The 23,986-nt window shown below is 45.8% G+C and overlaps 1 protein-coding gene across 1 annotated transcript; it reads right to left on the bottom strand.

The window, feature by feature from the left end:
- Positions 1-327: 327 nt before the first annotated feature.
- On the bottom strand, positions 328-23,897 carry ALDH8A1 (aldehyde dehydrogenase 8 family member A1). The gene is made up of 7 exons (XM_047102951.1): positions 22,670-23,897; positions 18,674-18,821; positions 17,255-17,410; positions 15,461-15,610; positions 10,102-10,358; positions 6,272-6,433; positions 328-1,074 (listed from the first exon to the last, which is right to left on the bottom strand). The coding sequence occupies exons 1-7, from the start codon at positions 22,898-22,900 to the stop codon at positions 622-624; spliced, it is 1,557 nt and encodes a 518-aa protein (XP_046958907.1). The 5' UTR covers positions 22,901-23,897; the 3' UTR covers positions 328-621.
- Positions 23,898-23,986: the final 89 nt, after the last annotated feature.

The following is a 23,986-nucleotide window of genomic DNA, read 5'->3' as shown; positions in this document are numbered from 1 at the left end:
CTGCTCTGACAAATTCCATATTATGCTTATCATCAACGTTGGCTTCATCGATATTGATGTTGGTGCCTGGGTGGTTCAGTTGCCTGAGCATCTATCTGACTCTTGATTTCAGCTCAAGTCATGATTCCAGGGTCATGGATTGAGCCCTGCATCAGGCTCCATTCTAAGCATGGAACCAGTTTAAGATTCTCTCTTTCTCTCTCTCCCTTTGGCCCTCTCCCCCACTTGTGCTCATCCTCTCTCTCTCTCTCTCTGTCTCTCTCTATCCCTCTCAAATTAAAAAAAAAGAAGCAAAAAAAAAAAAGATTGTCTTTAAATTACCAAGAATTCAATCAAAACAATGAAAAAAAAAAAAGTGAAGACACAACATAGAGGAAACCTGACAATCCCTTGGCTCCCTTTTTGTGCCTTCCTGTTCAGAAGTCTTCTCTTCTTTGACTCCACAGTGAAAATAGACAGCATCTCTTTGACAGCAGATAAAAATACTAACTACCGAGGATAGAGAAAACCCGCTAAGTCAAGATGTGGTTAGAATTTATGCTGGTGAGTCTGCTCACCACGTTGGATGACTGATTCTCTACAGCTGAGCATTGACCATAACAGCTTCTCCGCTGGCCGAGGTCAGTGCTTAATGGTGATTGTTTTGACTTCAGTGAAAAATTCATAAGAGTCTTTGGCTCCCTCTCTGCCTATCCCGGAACTCTTCATCCCCCCGAAAGGGAGGTTCAGCTCTCTGATGAGCCAGCAGTTGGTCCAGACCAAGCCCGACTGCAGCTTCTTAGCCACTCGGTGGACACGGCCCACATTGCTTGACCACACAGTTGCTGCCAATCCGTATTTAACACTGTTCGCTCTTTGAATCACTTCCTCCTCACTATCGAAGGGGACGACACATGTCACTGGACCAAATATCTCTTCCTTCATGCAGCAGGATTCATCCTTAATGTCTGTTATGACTGTGGGAAGCATAAAATATCCTGCTTGATTCTTGGGGGGGAGACTCAACGTATCCACCCCTTCACCACATAGAATTCGGGCCCCTTCGGCGCGGGCTTTCTTGATGTAACTTCTGACCTAAGTGGGTAGAAACCATGATTAGCAGCACCTTACCATTTGGTTTTACACAAAGCAGCAGAAAATTCAATATTTTTGAATCATCTACATAAAACATGTAAGGTCATTGCTAAGAACTCTAAAGTTGAGGGGCGCCTGGGTGGCTCAGTCGGTTAAGCGTCCGACTTCGGCTCAGGTCACAATCTCACGGTTTGTGAATTCGAGCCCCACATCGGGCTCTGTGCCGACAGCTAGGAGCCTGAAGCCTGCTTCAATTCTGTGTCTCCTTCTCTCTCTGCCCCTCCCCCACTTGTGCTCTGTCTCTATCAAAAATAAATAAATGTATAAAAAAATTTAAAAAAAAAGAACTCCAAAGTTGACTACCGTATTGCTCAGCTGCTAAGCCTGAGGGCAGAAGTGCTCTGACCATCATTTGGGCATCCAGCCCCATACGTTAGAGGAGAGGAGTCATTTATTTAATGTCTACGTGCTGGGCACATGGATAAATGCTTTTCAGACATTCTCACTTAATTCTCTCAAAACTCTATTAGCTATGTATTATTATCCCCTCTTTGCTGACAAAATTGAGCGTCAAAAAGGGTAGATGGTCCATACAACGAATAAACAGGAAAGCCAGAATCCACACTCCGCTATAATCGGTAGTTAAATACACAAAAGAATAGTTGCTCACTTTTGGGAGGGACTGTGTCCACTGCAGAATATGGGAAGTTGAAGGGTGTATAAGATTTCATTAATGGCCAAGATAGCTAGGCTTCCAGAACAAATAATTTCTAACTTCTAGTCTCATTACCAATTATATTCTAAAAATATATCTAGGCAATAAAGTATAGCTAACTATAATGGGAAATAAATTATGTAATAAGTAAACCCAGTGACTCGGGGACAATGACAGATGTTTACTAATAATGGTTGTAGAAATGACTCATTATAAAATGATACGTATGGTTATGTCTGGAAGGGTTGTTGCGGTCACAACATTATCCTGCCCCTGAAGGGTATGATAAGCATAGAAGCCATAGAAAAGTAATCCCCCAAATTAAAAGCATAGAACAGCAGTGAGGCGGTCCATCAAAGGCTGGGTACGTTGAAATCATACTTTGGCTTCTTACTTATCACCTATCTATCTGAGCATTCTGCCCCAGTATCCGATTAATATTTCATCGTAGAACTGTATTCAACGTAGAGCTATGTGTTCGCTCTGTAAAAATAAAAAGGTAATGTTGTTCTATGATTCGTTTCGCTCTAGTTTATGGAACACTTAATAAGCCATGAAGTCAAACACTTCCAAAAAATAGAACATCTGGAACAGCTCTGCATTCCAAGCTGCTACACCGTTCCCCCCCAACCCGTGCAGGGATCTCAGTGTTCTTCCTGAAAAGCCCTAGTCTAGTTTGCGGGTGGAGACCAAATGAGGTCTGGACTTCTCCTTCCTCCTTCCCGTATTCTCTTACTCCTCTTGAAGCAACCCACCCAGATTAACTAAAACATGTCAAAGGTCGCATCCTGCGTGAACAGGAGAAGTTGAGGCAAAGGTCCCCAGGGGCCCCTGCTGGTCACAGGACCAGAACTTTCTTCTGTGATTCAAACTCAGAGCGTTCTGGCTTTAGATTGTCTCCTCTACCCAGAATTTCATGATTATCTATCTCTTAGAGGTTCTTGGCTCTAAAACGTGAAAGCGTCGGTTTTCAAACTGTGAACTTTTCAAGATATTTAATGTATAAGATGACTCACACTAAACTGAATTTATTTTCTGGGGAAAGTATTACTGGATGATAGACTATCTATACTAGAAGCTCAGGAACTGAGATTTTCAGTAAAATCTGAAAAAAGAAAACAACATTGTGACTGGTAATATGCCATAAAATGTAATAGACTATTATTACGAAACTTTTTTGAGAACAGAGAGTAGTTATTACTTCGTAGCTTTGCACGTAAATCAGAGCACAGAGGGCAGATGGGAGTGCTGGGGAGGCCAAGCGTTCAAATCCCAGGGCCTCCACTTACTCTCGGAGAGATTTCAAATGCTCTGTGCCTCAGTTTCCCCTCTGAAAAATAGGATTAACATTCCCACCCATTCCTAGGATTCGAGAAAATCATGCATGTGAATATTTAGCGTGACGCCCGGTACACAGTAAGTCTTATGGTTGCCAGCTGCTCTCGGTGCTGTTGGTGAAGAAGGAGATGGTGTAACACACGATCTGATGCTTACTGGCTAGGAGACTTCAGAGATGCTCCCACCCTGCAGGTCGGGTTTTTTTAACCTGACAAAAGAAGACAGGAAACTGCCAAAGTGGACCTTTGTTAGGCCTGAAGCCTGGCCCTGTCGGGGGATGCACCAGCCAGGATCCCCTGCGCTTCCCCCAGCCTCACTGTCAACACTCAACAATTCCGTCTCCAATTACCTGCATCTTTGGGGAGGCTGGCATATAGCCAGATTCTCCAGACAGTCAAGTGGAAAAGAATTCAAGGGGGTAAAAAGAAAAACAAAAGTGAAAACAAACAGCAACGCCGTGCAATAGGTGAAGAGCCTTTTCTTCACTCCTGGAGGACAGAGTCGCCTGCAGCTACCTATGCATCCCCTGGGTCTCTGGGAACCTGAAAAGTCACAGGTCCTCTTAGGAGCATGCTGTGTCTCTGTGGGTTCTGAGTCCTTTGCCATTACAGGACAACCTCGACATATTCTAATGGGATTCTTCTGTCCCTGAATCGCCACCTATCGCGACAGCCACATAGAAGTAAGATGGGCACAGACGCTGCAGGGCTAATTTGCAGGGGACAAAGACCCCAGACGCTGCAGGGCTAATTTGATTCGGAGAAGATATAGACAAACTGCAGAAGAAAACAAAGAGGGCAGCCAGACCTTCCTTAGCACGCAGCCCCCCGAGCTTTCCAGTGACAGGCGAGGAAAGATGCCCACCAGTGGAACGTGTCGCTGCCTCCTCCGTCCCGGAGGGTTTGGCATACTGGACTGAAAAGAGTCCCACCGGAAAGGCCACATTTACACTTCCCTAGCTGCTCCCATGAGCTCCCCGTCAAGGGCAGAGGTACCCAAGGCCTTCGCACAAGAAGTGATCTGAAAGCACCCGTCAGGGGTCCACCTGGTGGGAGAGTCAGAGAGGGACGCTGTGATTCCTTGCATCTGGGCACACTTGCTCCATGTGGAGCAGCGACGATGGCAGACATCCAGGAACCCTCTGAGCCCCCGCAGGATTGCCCTAAGGCTTCACAAGGGGAGGAAACGTAAGTCCACCCGAGGGGCGCTCTACACGAGGAAGGGGGGACCACAAACAAGAGAGACTCCATAGACAGCAGCAGGTCGATACGTGGTGGGGTAATGGGAATAACATCTTTGGTGTGCTTCCCTAGAGAAATCAAAATAAAATAAATTGGCCAACGATAAAAAACTATTTTTTTTTAATTTTTTAAATGTTTATTTTTGAGAGAGAGAGAGAGAGAGAGCGCAGGAGGGGCAGAGAGAATCTGAAGCAAGCTCCAGGCTCTGGGCTGTCAACACAGTCCGACATGGGGCTCAAACTCACAGACTGCGAGATCATGACCTGAGCCGAAGTTGGGCGCTTTAACTGAGCCACCCAGGGACCCCTTTTTAAAAACTTTTTAACTGTGTGTACAAAATCTTTCTCCTTAAAAGCAGTAGGGTCATGGAACTTTCTAAAATGAGTGCAAAGTAATTAACTTTATTTTATTTTAATAAGGAAAGTAGCTGAGAAATTATTTTCTCTAAGGATCGAGGAGAAAATTAAGAGACTTTGGCTGAAAAGTCTGCAGTTTGGCTAACGGTAATGTGCTAACGTCAGTTTCTTGGTGCGGACAGTTGCACCGTGGACATGTAAGACGGTAACAAAGGGAAAGCTGTGTGAGTGGATATAGAAACCATCTGCCTTCTCTTCGAGATTTTTCTATAAATCTTAAGTTATTCCAAAATAGAAAGTTTATTTTTTTCTTAGTTATTTGACGGAGATAGAAAACATTCATGGTGGTAAAAATATTCGGGAGTGTTCGAAAACTTCTGTTTGAAAGATAAATACGTGCTTATGTTTGAATGCGGTCAGGAAAAAACTGGTAACTGTACCCGTCACCATTTTCAGGGTTATTCATGGAACCTCAGTAACTACCTTGAAATGATAGTAAGAAAACAAAATCCAACCGCCACGTTAAATAAATGCCTGTCTTGCCAGCATAATTTGGTTTCACAGAAGATGGCATTTCTGGGCGGCCATACTGGGTCTAAAACCTTGTCAGTGGTTCAAGTCTTGAAAACAAACTAAAGATCAGGTATGGTTTAGGTTAGGATTCTTGCCCTTTGTCCACAGCTTCTGTGGCTACGCTAGAAGCCATGGGGATCTCTCCCGCAGAACCATTTCACACATTCTCCCCTCCTCACCCTGCTTCCTGCTTCACTGGAGAAAATAGAAGAAATAAGAAGAGACCCTCAAGCTACTACACCCTCCATTATGTGCATCTCTGCTCCACAATATTGTAAAAGTCAAAGTTAAAAGGCAGTTAATCTGCCACATCTGTGCAATGTCAAAGATTTCCAGAAACTTAGGTAAAGGCCCTGTCCCTCAGAGGCTAACTGATGGGAGCGTATCTTCCTTGGTGGCCCTCAGGCACCACAGCTGAAAACAAGGTCCCCTAGCCCCCAAATTCTATGACTTCTTTTGGGAGTCACATCAGGTAATAAGTTAAAATGACCTTAAAGACCTAAATGCCACAAACCACCCAAAGACCATCGATGGCTTCTCCCACATGGACCACCACTCACCTTACCAATTAGGAACCACCTAATTAGGATCATGCATGCTGGCCCTTCCAGAATTCCATCTGCTGTAAGCCAGAGGCAGAGTCCTTTCCACTGGGAACTTTTTTTTATCTATGGAAACTCCTGCCTCCCTTAGTCTACATCATTCTTATTAGTGACCTTTATGTTTTGAAATTTGACTTCCTCACTCTTGATTCTATCTCCATGCTGACTTCCTAGATTCATTCATTCCGTGTAGATGCTACTTTAACTTGGACTACATTTGTGTATTCATATCTAATATTTCAGAGACCATTTCCTATACAGGTCCGAATGCTTTAGGAATAAGGCAGTAATTAACAACATTTCAAACCGTGGATGTGTGCTGTGTCCTACACTGAGCTTATGCCCAAACTCACATTGCACAGATGTACTTACTTTTTCCAAATGAGCTTTACTTATCAGAGCTCCCATGCTGGCCGATGGATCGGAGGGAATGCCAACTTTCCACATTCTGGTAGCTGCTACAAACTTCTTCAAAAATTCACTATAGATGCTCTTCTGGACAAAGATTCTGCTGGTACAGAGGCAGATTTCACCCTGCCAAGAATGACATGTGAGGACAATGACAAGACACCCTCCTTCGTGGATAGGTCAACGCGGCAATTGTGAGCACCTGGCCGTGGCCGGGCACTGGTCTAGGTAATGGGAGACGGTGACAAACCAGACAAAGTCCCACCATGAGGACCACAGCGGTGTGCGAGGCAAGGCAAGACAGCGTGAGCAGGGCTGAGCGGGAGTGTAGGCAGGAATGGGGTCGGGGAGGGTAGGAAACGAGGGCAGGAGGTGAGGAGCAAGGCAGTATCATGCAGTCTCACAGGCTCACAAGGAGCTTGCACCTTGCTCCTGGCATCATGAAAAGACCGTGGAAGCCTTTAAGCTTTAAGCAGCAGGATGACATGATGGGGTTCACGTTGTGAAAGGATCCTCCCAGCAGCTGTGTGGAGAATAGAACGGAAGGGAATGCGAGCAGGATCGGAGTAGAATTAAGAGAGTATTCCAGAAGTCCAGATAAGTGGACGTAGCTCGGACCAGGGCAGGCCCAGTGGACATGAGAGAAGTGGTAGGCGTCCACTGACGTTCCCAGACTCGAAAAGGGACATGGGACCCCAAAAGTGCAAGGAAACTGGTATAGATGCTCTGCAGAACAGACGGGTTTCAGGACGTATCCTTGCGGGGCGCCTGGGTGGCTCAGTCGGTTAAGCGTCCAGCTTCAGCTCAGGTCATGATCTCTCGGTTCACGAGTTTGAGCCCCACGCCTGGAGCTCAGAGCCTGGACAGCTGTGCTGACAGCTCAGAGCCTGGAGCCTGCTTTTATTCTGTGTCTCTGCCTCCCTCTGTCTCCCTCCCTCCGTCTCTGCCTCTCCCTCATTTATGCTCTGTCTCTCCCTCAAAAACCAAAACCAAAACCAAAACCAAACAAAAACATTAAAAAAAAAAAACAACTGAACCGACAAGACTGGTTGATGGATTATTGAGACAGAAGGAAAAGAAAGGGTAAGAATCAGGGTGGCTCCCAGGTTTTTGATGGAGCCGCAGAGCAGATGATAGCGCTCTTCCCTGGGAAGGCGAGCCCACGGCAGGGAGAAGATCAGCACTGCAGGGAAAGGAGAGGGAGGGAAACCGGAAGTCCTGCTTCGCACAGGTTAAGGCTCAGACGCCTAATCGTCACCCAAGCAGAGGCACTGAGTGTCCTGGGCTGAGGTGCTAACAGGTGCCTGAATGAAAAGTCATCCTTACTCTCCTTTGGCTACGCCATGCAATCGTTCGCAAACACCATTCTAGACACATCAACGCATTATATAGGTTTGACAAGTACACATACGCATGAACAACTGTTTTTGTCACATTTATATTTGCTTGACCTTCACAACCATCCTAACAATAGAACGTTTCTAATTATCTTGCTAGTTGTGCAAAGATGCACTGTTCAAATTAAACACTCACTGTTTGGGAGCAATAAATTCTCTCTGCCAGCCAGGATCACGGTTAGAACCATCTGCCTACCTGGCTTGGGAAATCTCCCAACACGAGTGCCCTCTGCCATGTGCGGGAGGCAGGGGAGGGAGTAGTAAAGAGATCTGAGGGGTTAACCAGTCAGGGTTTTCCTGACTATTTAGTGCTGGGAAAGCATAGGTGGGACCAGCGTCCCTAATGGTATGACTTGAGAGGAAATAAGAGAAGGGAAATCTTATTGATTGAGTGCCCATTGTGCGCCAGGCACAGCGCGGGATGCTTTCCTCATAATACTCCTGTGGTGTACCAGCTTTTCCAGTTCAGAATTAGGAAATGAAGTTTGACCAAACACAGGCCCAAGGCCCCCAGGTACAGGAAGTTTCAACTTCAGTCTGAGTGATGTTGAAGTCCGCGTTCGTTTCTTCCGAGTCCCACGGCGTGTCTTAAGTATGAGTGTGCCCCACTCCAAAGAAGAGTATACACAGTGGACATGTTTCGAAGGAGCCCATTGTGTCCAGTTGAGGAGGAAGTGCTCACTATGTGGGACTCATCTCTCGGCCAAGGAAAAAGAAATCAGCCCCTCTATTTTGCCTAAAGTCTATTTGTTGTCTCGAATTAGCCATTTGGATTCATGTCCTTTCCCACCGGCATTTAAAATACACGCCCCCCCTCCCCCCAAGAGGAAGGCTGTCTGAGCATTTCAAGTTCTTGCACAGTCCTTCTGTGCACTCGGAGTGCATTTGCCACCATGCAGAGGCCACTGAACACCCCCTCAACTATGTCTCAGGCCACGGTTTGTCCCCCCACCGCACTGTTGTCACTAAGCCACCCAAATGCTCGATTTCATTGTTCGTTTCGATCCTTGTTTATCTTAATGATTAAAATAGCTGTATCATAAAATTGCAAGTCTATTTTCTCAAATCTGAAATTGAAGTCTATTGATTCAGAAACACTCTATACACACGGATATATCTGTATATAGAGGTGCGGACAGAGATACGTAATCAAACCACTTTCTCTAAGAATTACTGCGAGAGAAATCATTACAATTGTAATGATCCTGAAAAACCACCGTCAAGAATGTTTTTCGTTCGACACTCATGAAAACCCTACTGGAAGGCATCATTCTTGCTTCTGTGATTTTACAGGTAAAGAAACAAAGGTTCAAAAGGCTTTGCAGTTTATTCAAGTTAAATAAAGATCTATCTCATTCTACTCATCCTTCTATGACAGTTCTCTTTCATTAATTCTTTGCCCTCTGCTAATTTTTTTTTTTTTAAACAGACCCTTTGGAGAGGGGCGCCTGGGTGGCTCAGTCGGTTGAGCGTCCGACTTCGGCTCAGGTCGTGATCTCACAGCTCGTGAGTTCGAGCCCTGCATCGGGCTCTGTGCTGACACCTCAGAGCCTGAAGCCTGCTTCTGCTTCTGTGTCTCCCTCTCTCTCTGCCCCTAACCCACTCGCATTCTGTCTCTGTCTCTCTCAAAAATAAATAAACATTAAAAAAAAATAATAAAAATAAAAATAAAATAAAAACAGACCCTTTGGAGAAAATCATTCAGTATTTTCGTATACCTGTTGAAGGTCAAGTGTGCCCCCAAAGCAGGTACAGGTGTCCTCTTCGTGATGCTTCCAGTCTGGTCTATCTGGGCTGGTTTTCCTAACCCTTTGGGATGCCATCGAAGAATTTGCTAAAAACTGTCGCCTCCAGAAAAACAACTGTTTACACAATTTCAGGAGATGAAAAGTTGCCATGACTCCATGACACCCATGGCTCCAACATAAGAAAGGTGCTGTAGGCTGGTTTAGGCATTTATTTCTAAGTGTGTGGTGCATTTAGGATGCTTTGGGGGAGCAAAGGTTCACTGGAGATAGGACATTGAGACAGCGAGAAGAGAATGAGAGTGACTCTATGAATTAAGGGAGAGAAAAGCTTGGAGAAACAAAAAATCAATCATTTTGCCCATGGCCAGTACCTGACAAAAAGCTGTGACTCAGAAAGAGGAGCTTGCTAAACAGAAGCTGTGACTCTAGAAGACCACAGATGGACATTGAGATAACACAGACAGTCAGCGGAATAACACAATGTAACAACTTCTTCTCACTGAAATAGCACCAGATTGACCCGCTCACTCCTGGCTTTGTACTGTGATGAAAGAGATCCAGTCTGACAGGGTCACAGAGTTTAACAATAAACAAACCAAAAATGAAACGAACCAAAATAAAAACAAACAGAGCAACCCAGAGGACGTACCTGGTTGGCAAAGCTGGACCTGACGGTCGTGGGAATGCACTCCTCCAGGTTGGCATCCTCAAAGATGATGGCGGGGTTCTTGCCCCCCAGCTCCAGGGACAGCTTCTTGCAATGGGAAGCACTCAGCTGAGCGATCCGCTCGGCGGTGGGCTGGCTCCCCGTGAAGGAAATCAGGGGCACCTCTGGATGGGACACCAGGGCCTCGCCTACCTTGGGCCCCGTTCCAAACACAATATTTACCACACCTGGTGGAACACCTGGATGGGACACAGTGACAGTTACACTAATTCCTCTCGGTACGTTGAGAACTTCCGTTACACAGACATTCTCTTGGAAAGTCCAATAGCTTGAATGGGTGGGAGGAAGTGTCTATGGCCGCCTCTAGTTTAATAACAAAGCTCCATGCGCTTTGCCTTAGAAAAACGAAGAGTAGAACATTCTCTCTCTCTCTTTGTTTTAATGTTTATTTATTTATTTTGAGAGAGAGAGAGAGAGCCAGCCAGTATAGGGAGAGGCGGAGAGAGAACCCCAAGCAGTCTCTGCACTGTCAGCGCAGAACCCCATGCAAGGCTTGATTTCCCAGACCGTGAGATCTTGACCGGAGCCGAAATCAAGAGCGGGACGCTTAACTGACTGAGCCACCCAGGCGCCCCGAAGATTAGAACATTCTAATTAATTCATTCCATAATATTGACTAGGCATCAGGGGCTGAGGACGCAGAGATATCCTCAGGCAGGTCAGGCCCTCTAAGGTAGAGAAGCCGCGCTCTTAGCTGGCATCCAGAAGTCACAACGCAGTGTGAACACGTTAAGTAGAGGGAAGAAGAGATTAGACTATCCTGGCCCAGGGACGTGAGGGAGGCTCCTCTGGGAAGGTGAGTATTGAGTTGAAGGTCCGGTGTCTCATAATATGGACATACCGTTACACTCCTGGACTGACGTAAAATACCAAGGACACCCGAACACGGGTGCCCCAATCTTTCTATCATGAGACCCTACCTTCCTACATTTGCGTGTATTTTTTTTGTGTGTGTTTATGGCTTTCCTTGTTTATTACCTATCCAACACTGGAAGGCACACTAAGGGCAGAAATGGTGTCTGTGTTTTGCTCCCTCCCCTGTTCCCCTTGCCATGGCCTAGTTTGCCATATAGATTAACACTGCTAAACGCTCACATTCACTGAGGGTCAGTTATTGCTGCAAATGATTTACACCCTTCCCATCTCCCAACAACTGATGATGCAGGTAGGATTTAATATCCTCACCTCACCCAAACTGAGGCAAAGTGAGGTTAAACGGCATCCATTACGAGGCAAAACTGGGTGCGGAAGATTAATAAGCAATTAAGTGAATGAATGAACAAATATTTAGCATACATTATCCAAATCAGAAATGGTTCTTGACTTTGTTTGAAAGCTTTAAGTGTCCAGAAAGAAAATCTGTGTGCAATTGTGATGTGTCCAGGAAGCTCTTAGGTTTGCTTGGAGGTAGCTGAATGTATTGCCTGTATTTCTTCAGCCTTGAAATGCAACAGAGGCAGAAAACCTCCAATGTGTAAGATTCTTGAACTACCCTGCTGCTAGGATCTTTTTCCGTCCAGGTTGGCCGTTCTCTCCTTCATAGAAACATACTCCATGGGATTACAACCATCTCTTCAAGAATATGCTTTTAAAGTATAAATAATAAGTTCTCATCAATGATCCATTATCATCGTGAACACCTTCCCGTAGAGTCAGTCTTAGCCTGATCACTTGAGGGGACAAACGAGTCCCCCTTCAGGTGAGCCTCAGGGACAGGTGTGAAGAATCAAAGTGGCATCTGACAAAGCGTCACCTCTAATGGCCCCACCGTTACAGTCATGTGCACACTTATTGAAACCTAGTCTGGCTCGATCCTGGATCACAGGTCACTGCCACAGAGGGGAAACCCAGGGCCAGACACCATGTGAATGCAGGTGAGCTCTGCGTTGGGACAAAGAGGAGGTTCAGGAGAGGGGGGGCCCATGGAGGCTGATGGGAGAGAAACAAGGACAGGTTCCCCATCGTTTGCAGGAAGGGGTCTTAATCTCCATCAATTATTACTGGGCATGTGAATATTTGCCCAATATTTTCTTTGTTTTTTCTTTTGAAATGTTTATTTATTTACTTTGAGTGACAGACGAGACAGCATGAGCCGAGGAGAGACACAGAGAGAGGGACGCAGAATGCAAAGCAGGCTCCGGCTCTGAGCTGTCAACACAGAGCCCGACGCGGGGCTCGAAGCCAGAAACCCACGAGATCATGACCTGAATCGAAGTCAGACACTTAACTGACGTATCCACCCAGGCGCCCCTGCCCGATGTTTTCTGATTGGAGTTTGGGGGCAAGAGAAGGTGAGCTGTTGGTCAGGCTTTATAAATCCTGAAGGCAAAAATGGATCAAATCCCTTCTAACGTTTACAATAGCATTTTAACGAAGAGTGAAGAAAACTTAGAAACACCACACATTTATAACCCAGGAAAGTGGGCTCATTTCTTCCAGGCCAATTGCCTTCTACACAACGGCGCGAACACTTTACATTTCCTTGAGCTCTGGTGTTAATATGTTAAGAGCTACATACTGGCCATTATTTCTCAGTACCAATTTGCCATTCGATGGAGGCAGTAATGAAATTTTTCTAGAGACACCCGCCCTCTACCCTTAAGATATTCTGGTTATCAAAGGAAGAAGGCAGCCAAGTCGGCAAATACCAATTCGAGAAACCTCAGAGTAGGTGGCTAACGGACAAGAAAGGGCACAAGGTCCCTCCCATGCTAGGATGCGGCAGGGTGGCAACAAGCTTAAATTGGGCAGAACAAAAATAGGCCAGGGGTGCCTGGGTGGCTCAGTCGGTTGAGTGACCGACTTCAGCTCAGGTCATGATCTCACTCACGGTCTGTGAGTTCGAGCCCCGCGTTGGGCTCTGTGCTGACAGCTCAGAGCCTGGAGCCTGCTTCTGATTCTGTGTCTCCCTCTCTCTCTGCCCCTCCCCCACTCATGCTCTGTCTCTCTCTGTCTCAGAAATAAATAAACATTAAAAAATTTTAAATAAAAATAGGAAGGCCAGAAATCCGCTTTCAGTAGACCCTCCAAGAACGAGGGCAAACATTTGGTGCCCCCAAGAAGAAGCGAATACTCTAGGACTTGCAAAGAGTTACTCGCTGCATGCTTTTTTAAATGATTGCACTTCACAGGAAGGTCATCTGCCAAGTCTCTTTGAAGGCTCAGGACTAGAGGACTGGCTCTTTAAATATCCAGAACGCACCAGCAGGTCATTTTAGCTTTCTTTTTCTTACACCATTAAAAGTGTCTCTTACATAGTCTCAGTGGAGAAACTGAGGGCTTAAGGCAGGTGCAATTTGAAGGGTGCCTGTGTGGCTCAGTCAGTTAAGCATCCAACTCTTGATTTAGGCTCAGGTCATGATCCCAGGGTCATGGGATCGAGCCCCGCATCGGGCTCCGCGCTGCACACGAAGCCTGCTTAAGATTCTCTTTTTCCCTCCCTCTTCCCATCTCCCCTGCTTGTGCCCTCTCTTTCTCTCTAAAATAATTTTTTTAAGGTGATATTTGAGCCTTATGCTCTCAGTGGGCCAGAGGAGGGAAGTTCAACAAAGCCAGCCCAGGCTGGGAAGGAGAGAAGGACCACCTTGGTATAATCAGCTTATTTGTTCACAAGAAAGAAGATCAATGCTGTGTAAATACATGGATACATAAACCTCTCATGCAGACCAGGTTCTGGGTGTGTGGAAGGGGAGAGTACTGAGGGAAAGGAATCATCCTAGATCAAGACGTAGTTGACTTCAAGAGAGCACGGTTCTGGGAACACAGCTCTGTGGCCCACGCCCCCTCCATGCGTTCCCTCCCCGACATGGATCACAGCAGAGCCTAAGTCCCACTTCTGTTCACTCGGGGGACCTACAGTCAACAGGCAGGGAAGAAATGCCTTGGACCCCCGCAGACACTAGGCACTTAGTTTTGCAAAGAACGGCATTAGAATGTGATCCCTCGTGGAAGGAAGGGATGACAGACAGGTGGGGTATGGGAGAGGTCGCCATCTTTCTATCACACACCCTCCAGGAGCCTAGGGCATCCGTAAATGTCACCTCAAAGACAGGATGGAGGGCCTCATTCCTCTGTACAATACAAGGGAAATGGGCAGCTAGACTAGGGTCATAAGGCCACCGTTCAACCTGCCATCTAAACCTTGGAGCCAAGAACTGGCTCAACTTCTTTAGAAGCCAATATGTATATTTTTGCTTGGAGAGATGAGATATCCAGAAGGGGGAGGGATGGGCTCTTTCTACTTTACAGATATGGGTGAGCCCAGCTACCTTCTCTGTGGGCTTGAAGGACGTATGCACAGCGGAGACTGACAGAAAGACAGCCTGTTTCCCACCATCACCCATCATCCCAGCCCAGAGTGTGTATGGAGACCTGAGCTGAGGGACCTAATAGCGAGGGGCTTTCCTGTGGGTTACAAGCTGGGGCCTCCCGATGGTTCCCCTCCAACCCTGTGCCCATGCTGAGTTATACCCCAGAATGTAACCAGGAACATACCTTGAATGTGACCATTACACTATTCACAAAAAGAGGGCAAGGAGGGGCACCTGGGTGGCTCAGTTGGGTGAGTGTCAGATTTCAGCTCAGGTCATGATCTCACAGTTCATGGGTCTGAGCCCCGCATCGGGCTCTGTGCTGACAGCTCAGAGCCTGAAGCCTGCTTCGGATTCTGTGTCTCCCTCTCTCTGTGTGTCCCTCCCCCACTTGTGTCCTCTCTCTCTCTTTCTCTCTCTAAAATAAATAAACATTAAAAAAAAAAAAAGGACAAGGAACCATATTGCATCAGCTTCCACATAGTGGCTCCAAATGCTGGGGAAACTGAGGAATGTATATTCAAATCTCTTGAAAATGGGCTATTTTGAGCAGTTACTCTATAACCATACAGAAAAGTGCCCAACAGTAGCCTTATTTTCATCAAGGTTAACACGTAGTCCAAACAGAAGATTTAAATTGACCACTGAAGACACTCTCTGGGGCCCGCTGCTGTCGGGCTTGAGGCTCCCCGATTGTACAAGTCTCTGTACTGCCTGCCCCCTGCTGGCGGAAGGGTTCCTGCAGCAGCTCGGTACACGGGCGAAGAGAGGAAGCAGTGTGATGAAAGGGGTTTCTCGGGAAAAGCTCAGGGAGACAACAAGCAAAGATGTCGGTGGGATCGGTCTTGCTCTGAGCGGATTTCCATCCAAAATAACTTTTCAAACGTCAGCGACGCGGAGGTGGCCGCAGCCCGCAAAACTCGCAACCCCAAAGCCGATCCCGTGCCTCTCGGGACCCGCAGCTAAATCACCTGCTGTCTCCAGGAGTTTGCACATCATCCAGGCCGTCACTGACGTCAGCTCGCTGGGCTTGGCTATGACGGTGTTGCCGGCAGCAATGGCCGGAGCCACCTTCCAGGTCAGCAAGTAGAGTGGCAAATTCCAGGGGCTGATCAGACCAGCTGCAAGAGGACAGAAGCACCTTCAGCAATGGCATGCCCCTCAAAGCAGGCTGGCCACACTGGGTTTCTTCACGTGGAGCTCCTCCCTCCTGCATCAAAGTGAAGCTTACTCTTCTAAAAATCCCCAATTCTGCTATTGGTAGCCACCTTCAGGAAAAGAATTCTGAAACGTATCATATGCCATTGTGCCTCTTCAAACTATAAATCCATACAATTTACTCTTTTCTTGATGTCGTAACAATTGTATTGATGAACAAACAGCAATATAAGTTACAGGACCAAGAGGCTGTCACTTGTCACTAAACAGTTCCAGCTGTGATGAGTTTTGAGATTTATAGTCCGATGTTCACATTTTTTTAAACCTCTCTCTCCTTCATCATCAAACTGTCTAGCTCCTACTTAAAGTTTTCCATCACTGTTTCTAATCTGTTGTGGATTAAGACATAAAGTCTCAAGCTTTTTAGAATTATTTGTAAAATAAGAACAAATCAGTAATGAGCATGCCCTGTGGGGGCCTCCTACTAGTAAGGCCGATGAATTCTGATGCATAGACTGCGAAATCCATTTTGGCAAGCCAGGGGGTTTTTTAATAAAAAATTCTCTCTAGGTTCTCACCTGTATCATGAGCAGATAGGATTGCTAAACAAGTAATAGAACCAGCATCTAGAATTTGTTCCCATGCAATACTGAAACCATGTGTAGGCTTCCAACCATAAAACACACACACACACACACACACACACACACAATCTACCTTATGAATAAGTAAATGGATTCATTTTATTTTATACTCTTCCCTCAAACCTGTGCTGTGAAAGTAAACATACACTCTATATTATTATATTTCTCATTGGAAAATCTTTTCTTTAGGGGATAACAGTATTTTTTCAGCATTGTATATCATCATGCTTCTTAGAGGAAGGTTTGAGCTTCTCCTAAATGCCTTCAAAATGTGATTTCCAAAGAGTTCAAATAATCAAAGTGGTAAAATGTCCCGTTTTCTTTCCTTTTAATTTATTTTATCCTGTCATAAAATGTAATAAATATGGGAGGTTGGTGGGTTTTTTTCCTCGGAGGAACAGTGACATCTAGTGGATATTTTGAGACATTGCTCATATTTATATGTCCTCCAAAAGGAAGAAGCGGCCCGTTCAGTCAAGGCTCACTTATCTGGCACTAAGTGCCCTACACTTACTAATTCATTTAATCCATGTTAAAATATATAAGTATAAAATTAAACTATTCTCTCAGTTTTTCAGATAAGAATCGTGAAATATACAAATGTTAACGAAACTGACCCTGCACATATCCAAAATCCATGCTGTTAACTACAAGCCTCTCTGGAAAGAAACTTTTTTTTTTTTTTTAGTTGTATGGGGGTAAAACCTTTGTATGTGAATTTCCTCTTGGTATTATTCTTTTCCTGGTAATTTCCCAGGAACGATGTTTTCGGAATAAGTGGGGAATTTGACACAAAGAAAAATAACCTCGAAATAGATTTTTGAGGCCCATTAATTTTCAGTCCAAGTAGAAGAAATCATCTCTTTCCTTTTTCTGGGTCTGTTCCCTTAGATCGGTGCTGCAGGACCGACGGGGCGTCCCTCGGCACCAACCCAGTGCAGGCTTTCACCCAGCAGCACCTACCGATCCCCACGGGGGCCCGCAGGGTGTAGTGCAGACAGCCTACGTGGTCCATGTGTGTGCACTCTGATGTGTGGTGCAGGATGGAGGAGGCGAAGAACCGGAAGTTCTGCACAGACCGGGGGATGTCCATGGTTCTTGCCAACGTTATGGTTTTCCCTGTAACAAGTCAGCAACAGGAGGCACTGTCAGTGTAGTGGAGACACTACCGCACCTGCATCCTAACTCACGCTCACGTAGCCTTGGTGCCTTCCAGCCCCGGACCCCAGCCCTTGACTAACGGACAGCTGATCATGGTTTCATAAAGCTGTGAAATAATTAGGTATGACGTTATAAGATGGGGGGGTGCTTAAAACGGAGTCAAATAATCTTTGTTTGGGGGGGGGGGTGAACAATTGATAGCGATCATGAATTCGCCAGATGCTACCACTCCGCTCACATCAGCTCTTTCAATTCAAAATCACCATGCCTTGTGCAGGCTACAAAGGGGTTGGAGTAATGGGTGTTAGGACAGCTGTATCTCCAGACACCATAAAACCCCTCGGACAGACATACGCTGTACATGAAATGTCCCCCAGCACGTGGCGGAGACCTTCAGATGCGCACGTGACAGAGCGACCAATGGCATCCGGAGGTTGGCATGTGACGCTCGCTCACCATGTGCCCCATGCACGACCTAGCTCCTGGACTGAACAAAAAGAGATTCCGGGCTTTTCCTTTATTCTCTTTGGCAATTCCAGGGGACTCCCTGCAGCAGGAGCACCAGCAGGAAACATCTCCTTCTTAAGGGCTTAGACTCAAGCTGCTTCCTAAGTTTAAGCTGATGTAGAGCACACATACCATTTTAAAAGATCTTGGGTTTTCCTAACAGACATCCCTGCAAGGATTTATGGGCATTTACTCCATTATCCACACCTCTGGGACGGTAGCTGCTTAGGGAGCAGAACGCTGACCTGTCGGACTCTTTCTGAACAACTTGACTGTAACTGCTCTTCAATGACCCGCGCTTAGAACCCCTCTGCCTAGGATTGGAGAATTGCAGGATGAGCCCTCCTCTTCCTCTCTCCCCATATCCGTGCCCTTTGCCAAGCATCTCCGCCGTGCCTTCCACCAAATGGACAAAATGTATTTGCTTTCCTGCCCTGGAACCTGGGCTCAGCTCTGACTTGATGTGGCCATCAGAATGGGGCAGGCGTGGGCCAGATGCCAAACCCCCAGGTGGTTCTGCTTTCCACCTCTACCTCTGCCATGAGAAGCGTCGTGCAGGCTAGCCTGATGGGAAGAAGGTGCCCTGAGTCCCATCCATTGTGGTTAAGAGGCAAGAGGTCCCCTGCCCAACTGGAACGAGGGTGTGAATCTCCAGCGTCTGAGTAGTTGTACTGCACTTGCCATAAAGCACTGCTAAGAGGCGGCTGCACTCACCTTGGTCTCTGGATTCCGCCTGGGCCAAGTCCTCCAGGGATTTCTCGAGCAGATCCGCCAGCCGGTGCAGCACCTGTGAGCGCTCCTGGGGGCTCCTGGCCGACCAGCCGGGAAACGCTGCCCTGGCGGCCTCCACTGCGGCTTCGATCTTTGAGGAGCATCAGGAAGACAATCACCTTAGGACTGTTGCTCCCGAGGTTCAAGGAATCCAGAAACCACAGCTCCACGCATGCCTAATTTTTTTCAGCCTAGTTTCAAATATGCAACACTTGCTAGTGCTGAGTTACCTGCAAAGTGGTGTTTTCGTGACCGGTGAATCAGGGCACCGCAAAAACAAAGAAGAGGGATCCGTTTTGACCAAGGTGTGCAGATGTGGCAATCAGATTATTAAAAAGAAGCTGTTTGAGGGGCGCCTGGGTGGCTCAGACGGTTAAGCACCCGACTTCGGCTCAGGTCATGATCTCGTGGTTCGCGAGTTCAAGGCCCGCATCAGGCACTGTGCTGACAGCTCGGAGGCTGGAGCTTGCTTCAGATGCTATGTCTCCCTCTCTCTCTCTCTGTCCCTCCCCTGCTCATGCTCACTCTCTCTCCCTCTCTCTCTCTCTCTCAAAATTAAATAAACATTAAAAATAAAAGCCATTTTAATTTTAACAGATGCACGTTTTCAATCATGTCAAAATACACATTTTTTTAATATCATAGGGAGGGGAAACTCATCTAGACATGTAGAATCTCTAAACTTTTAATCCAGCTCCAACACATCTGAGAAAGTCTAAAATTTTGCTTGAAATCATATCTGCAGGCTGTCTTTCCCCTCCGAATGACTAATTATAATAGCCATTTACTAATTTTTCTATATAAAGGGATGTTCGACACACAAATTATTTCATCTAACCTGTTCTAAAATTCTAAACCGTGCCTATTGCTATGCCCATTATGCAGATGAGGAAACTGAGGCACAGAGCGCTCAAGTCACTTAGCAGAGGTCACACAGCCAATAAGTGGCAGTATCAGGATTCAAACCCAGATCTTTGTGGCCCCCGAGACCATGGCTGGCCTTCTGTGGCACAGCCTCAGTCCCTGCCCCTGCCGGGCTCTGCCCAGTAAAAGAGGCCTGTTGGGGAGGAGGATATCTGTGTTTGGACAGATAGTTTGGAGACCTGGTTTTGGAGCCAAATCCAAAAATATACAGGGGAAGGTACGGGCAAGGCCAATTCATGCAAGGTGAAACGGGTCTTCAGGTCATGGGCTGCCTTTGTCTGCCCCTTAGCAAAGTCTAAGCAGTATCTTTTCCAGAGACAGCAAATCCATAGCCTGTGTCTCACCCCTCTCCCCTCTCACACACATGACAAGACTATAATAACTCACAGCTTGCTTCTACCCCTGGGCTCAGACCCAGCCTCAGAATCCTTTTCCACAGGCTTTAGGTCACCACGAGCATCTGTCTCATGTCACATGATCTGACAATTCTGCTGCCCTCTCCCCCCAAACCTGATGTACATTTCTCCTTTGCTTTCTTTGTAGAAAACAGAGTCCCTCTCAGCGGGGCTGAATAAAGGATACAATGAGTCTCATTTCAATTATACATTTCTGGAAAAAAAATGGTGTTTTCATTTCAAAAGCTGAATCTCTAATGTGGACCCGCAGAAACGATGAAGGAAGAATGTGGGCTTTCCACCAGAAGCTGCCGTCCGGCCGAGGCCTGGGTGCCCGCCAACAAGAGGAGGGTTCATTCCTGCTGTGGTCAGTACAAAACGTCCTCTTCCTGAGGTTGTCAGTGTAAAAGCTAAGCTTTTCGCTACGCAGAGAACTCAAGTACAGTCATGTTTTCTAAGTTGTCTTAGAATACATGTGAATATAACACGAGCATACGCTAAGACTTAGGAAGCATTTACTATTTGCCAAACACTAAGGGCTTTACATACACCAGTCTGTTTAATCCTTAGAACAACACTATAAGGTGTTATTATTATCCCCATTTTACAGGTAAGGCGACTGAGGAACACGGAAGTTCAGCTCTAAGTCAAGACCATACACACTAAGTTGTGCAGCTGGTCTTTGAAGCTAAGTGGTCCGACCCCAGCCTGTGCTGATGACTGCAAAGCTATCATGTAAATGCTACCATACGTGTGTGTGTGTGTGGTCACTGATCTAAGCATCAGAGATGAGAATGTTAGCTCACTGTCTGTCGTCTGTGGAATAAAGGACGATGATAAAGTCTTATTTGTAGGCTGTTACGACTCATATTGGGGATAATTCCACTGTTAGCAAAACCAGCAGCACTTTCTGTGAGTGACTTTCTGTAAAATCGGGCATGTAGTTTGTACGTGGACCGTAGTTTTCAAGCCAGAAAAAGCTGGGACTTATGGGGATGAGAGAGAATATTTGCAGGGAAATCCAAAATGTTTATTTCTCTACCAGCAGGTGCTTCCATAGTACATTCTGTCTTCTGAAAAGGCATGAGCCATTAGCTGCAGAAAATATTTCAACTGAATTTGTCATATTTGTCGTTTTTAACTTCAGTTTAGAAAACACCCTGAGACCAGGAGGACTGGAAAACACAAAGCTGGATTTCCCACATCTATCCCAGGTCATTGGAAACAAACAAAATTGTGGGTTACAGTTTAACCAATAGATTAGCCAGTATTTGCAGACTTTAATCCACAAGTCTAAAGGTTTTTTTAATGCAAGACAGATTGAAAACATTATTAACAAATGAGAAATAATAGCTTAGTATAGATGAAGGCTTGTTTATATATCTTTATTAATATATGAAGGTTACAATTATCCTTTAAATAATCTAGTTCTTTGTGCCTTAAAAAATAAAATCCATTAGGCATTAGATGAGCATATGTCCATCAGCCACATTTATCACCCCAGACACATTTACATTCTCAATACAATAAGTGATAATGTGTCTCCACCATTTTATAAAATTTCTCAAAATTAATTCAACATCAGTAAAAAAATTTTAATGTGTGTGCCATTAAGCACTTTAAGAAAAAGGATGGTATTAAATTTAAACACAAAACTATATGGGAATTTGATTTTGCATTTCACCATTCAAATGATCAGTTTTACTTTACCAGATATTTTAAAAACACAAGGAATTATTAAAGGATAACCTAAAATAAATCCCTGGGTTTTTACTTTTGCTTGTTTTTAGCGAAATAACAAGTTTTTCAGAAAACCATGAATATAGTGGCAAGTTTAGGCAACACTTGGTAGAGAAAAGGAAACAGTAATACTGATCATTCTTAACAACTAATAGTTTTTAGTAGACACCTATTAAGGAATGTCTGAGAAATGCAGCTGTGTGTTAAGCTGCCTAGACTAATAACTTGCTTCTACAGAGTCACCTGGGCTTTGTTCCGTGCACAGATATCACCCCTTTCTTTTAAGAATATTGTTTAAGTTTATTTATTTATTTATTGGGGGGAGGGGCTGAGAGAGAGAATCCCAGGCCGGCTCCGTGCTGTCAGCGCAGAGCCCGATGTAGGGCTCGAACCCGCGCACCGTGAGACCACCCTGGGCTAAAATCGGAAGCTTAGCCGACTAAACCACCCAGGCGTCCCAGGTAGCCCCTTTTGAAAGGTCACATGACACTGCTTCGCTTTTACCTTAGCACCTGTTTTCACTAACCAAAAGAAACCCGAAGAGGATTTTCACTTTTATGAAAAGAGCCATTACCATAGTATGTACTTCTCTCCCAAAAGCAAAGTTGCATGACACGAACTTTCAGTAAGTGGAGGAGACTCTGCACTTTATGCCATTTCCACAGGTGTCGTAGGAAGGCTCTCTTTTCGGATTGCGGGGGAAACCTACATCCTAGGAGTCCGATTACAAAGCAAACCTTCCCCGAACTAAAATCTTCCTGTCCGCCGATGTTTAACAACTGGGGACCTTTTCCCAATTCCCCTTGCTCCTAGAAAAGTAAGTGACATGTAATCATCAAGACACCAAGTACATTTCAGTCTCCCTAAGTGAACTACTCACCTCTTCGTTTCCACTGTCTGGCACCCTGCAGTATACTTCCCCCGTGGACGGATCATAAGAATCGATATATGAGCTACAAGGTACAAACTTTCCATTAATGAAGTTCTCCAGCGTCAGAAGTGCCTTTGTTCCGGCCATGGTGGAGACAACTCCTGTCTTTCTCCCCACCGGTGAGGGAGTCTCCCTACCCTGAGTTTGCCTTGTCCTCACCTCCAGCCCCAACGTCCTCATTTACCAATCAGGGAATGTGGGAGGTGTCCTGACACTCAGGAGCCTTCCAGTCTCCCAACTCTAAGTGAAGAGAGTTCTGAAATATTTCACAGACTTCCGGTACATTTTGAGAAAGGGATAATAACCTGGCAAAGTAACATCAGCTTATGTGCTCATGGCCCTTTGAAATGTCAGAAGGTATCTGTGTATCTCCTTTTACTGCATTCACACTATAAGCTTTATTGCTCAAACACTGAGGGCCAGACCCTGAAGCGAGTCCTTGACACGAATGTACTCATTCATTCCGCACAGCAACCCTATATAAAGTAAGTGTCATTAAATCCCCTCTGTTGTAGAAGAAACTGAGCCTCAAAGAAGTCAATTTGTCCAAAATCGCAGTTAGTAAGGAATGACCATTAATCCGTTTTTCTCCTAATCATGTTTTTCCTCCACGCATCGCTGCCCTCACCCCACAGAGGTAACTGAAGACAGACTCCCTCTCTCCATCACTCATCTGTGTTTCTCTTTACCTTGCCTGCCTTCTCTCTGACCGGTCCCTCCACCCCGAAACCAGCCAGATGTGCCATGGCAATAAAGCCACAAGCCAAATATATGCATGGTGTGTATAACACACAAGGGATTCATATCTGTGATGTGTGTAAGAATTTCTATAAATTGGTGAGGGAAACGAACAGCCCGATTGAAAAAAATAAGCAAAGGCTAAAAAAAAAAAAAACCAAATCACAACAATTCATAGCAAAAGGGATGCGATACACGATTGGCTAATGAAGGTATGAGAGGTGCTCGGCCTCACTGTTAATCAAAGGATGTGAAGGACACAGAGACGCCCTGTCTCCCCAGTGAGAGACGGTACACATCCCCCGTGGGCAGCGTGTACTCTTCTGTGGGCTCCCACGGTGGGAGGGCTTACAACACAACACCTGGGAAGGCAACCAGGCAGTTGTCAACATTTTTTTTTATATTTATTTATTTTGGGGAGACAGAGAGACAGAGCGCAAGCAAGGGAGGGGCAGAGAGAGAGGGAGACACAGAATCCGAAACAGGCTCCAGGCTCTGAGCGGTCAGCCCAGAGCCTGAGGGGCTTGA

The sequence above is a fragment of the Lynx rufus genome, unplaced genomic scaffold, assembly GCF_022079265.1.
Source record: "Lynx rufus isolate CCGP_SWC_20201006 ecotype Redwood Valley unplaced genomic scaffold, mLynRuf1.p SCAF_6, whole genome shotgun sequence".
Lineage (NCBI taxonomy): Eukaryota > Metazoa > Chordata > Mammalia > Carnivora > Felidae > Lynx > Lynx rufus.
Note: the sequence above shows the minus strand (reverse complement) of the source record. Positions and strands in the feature narration are given on the sequence as shown.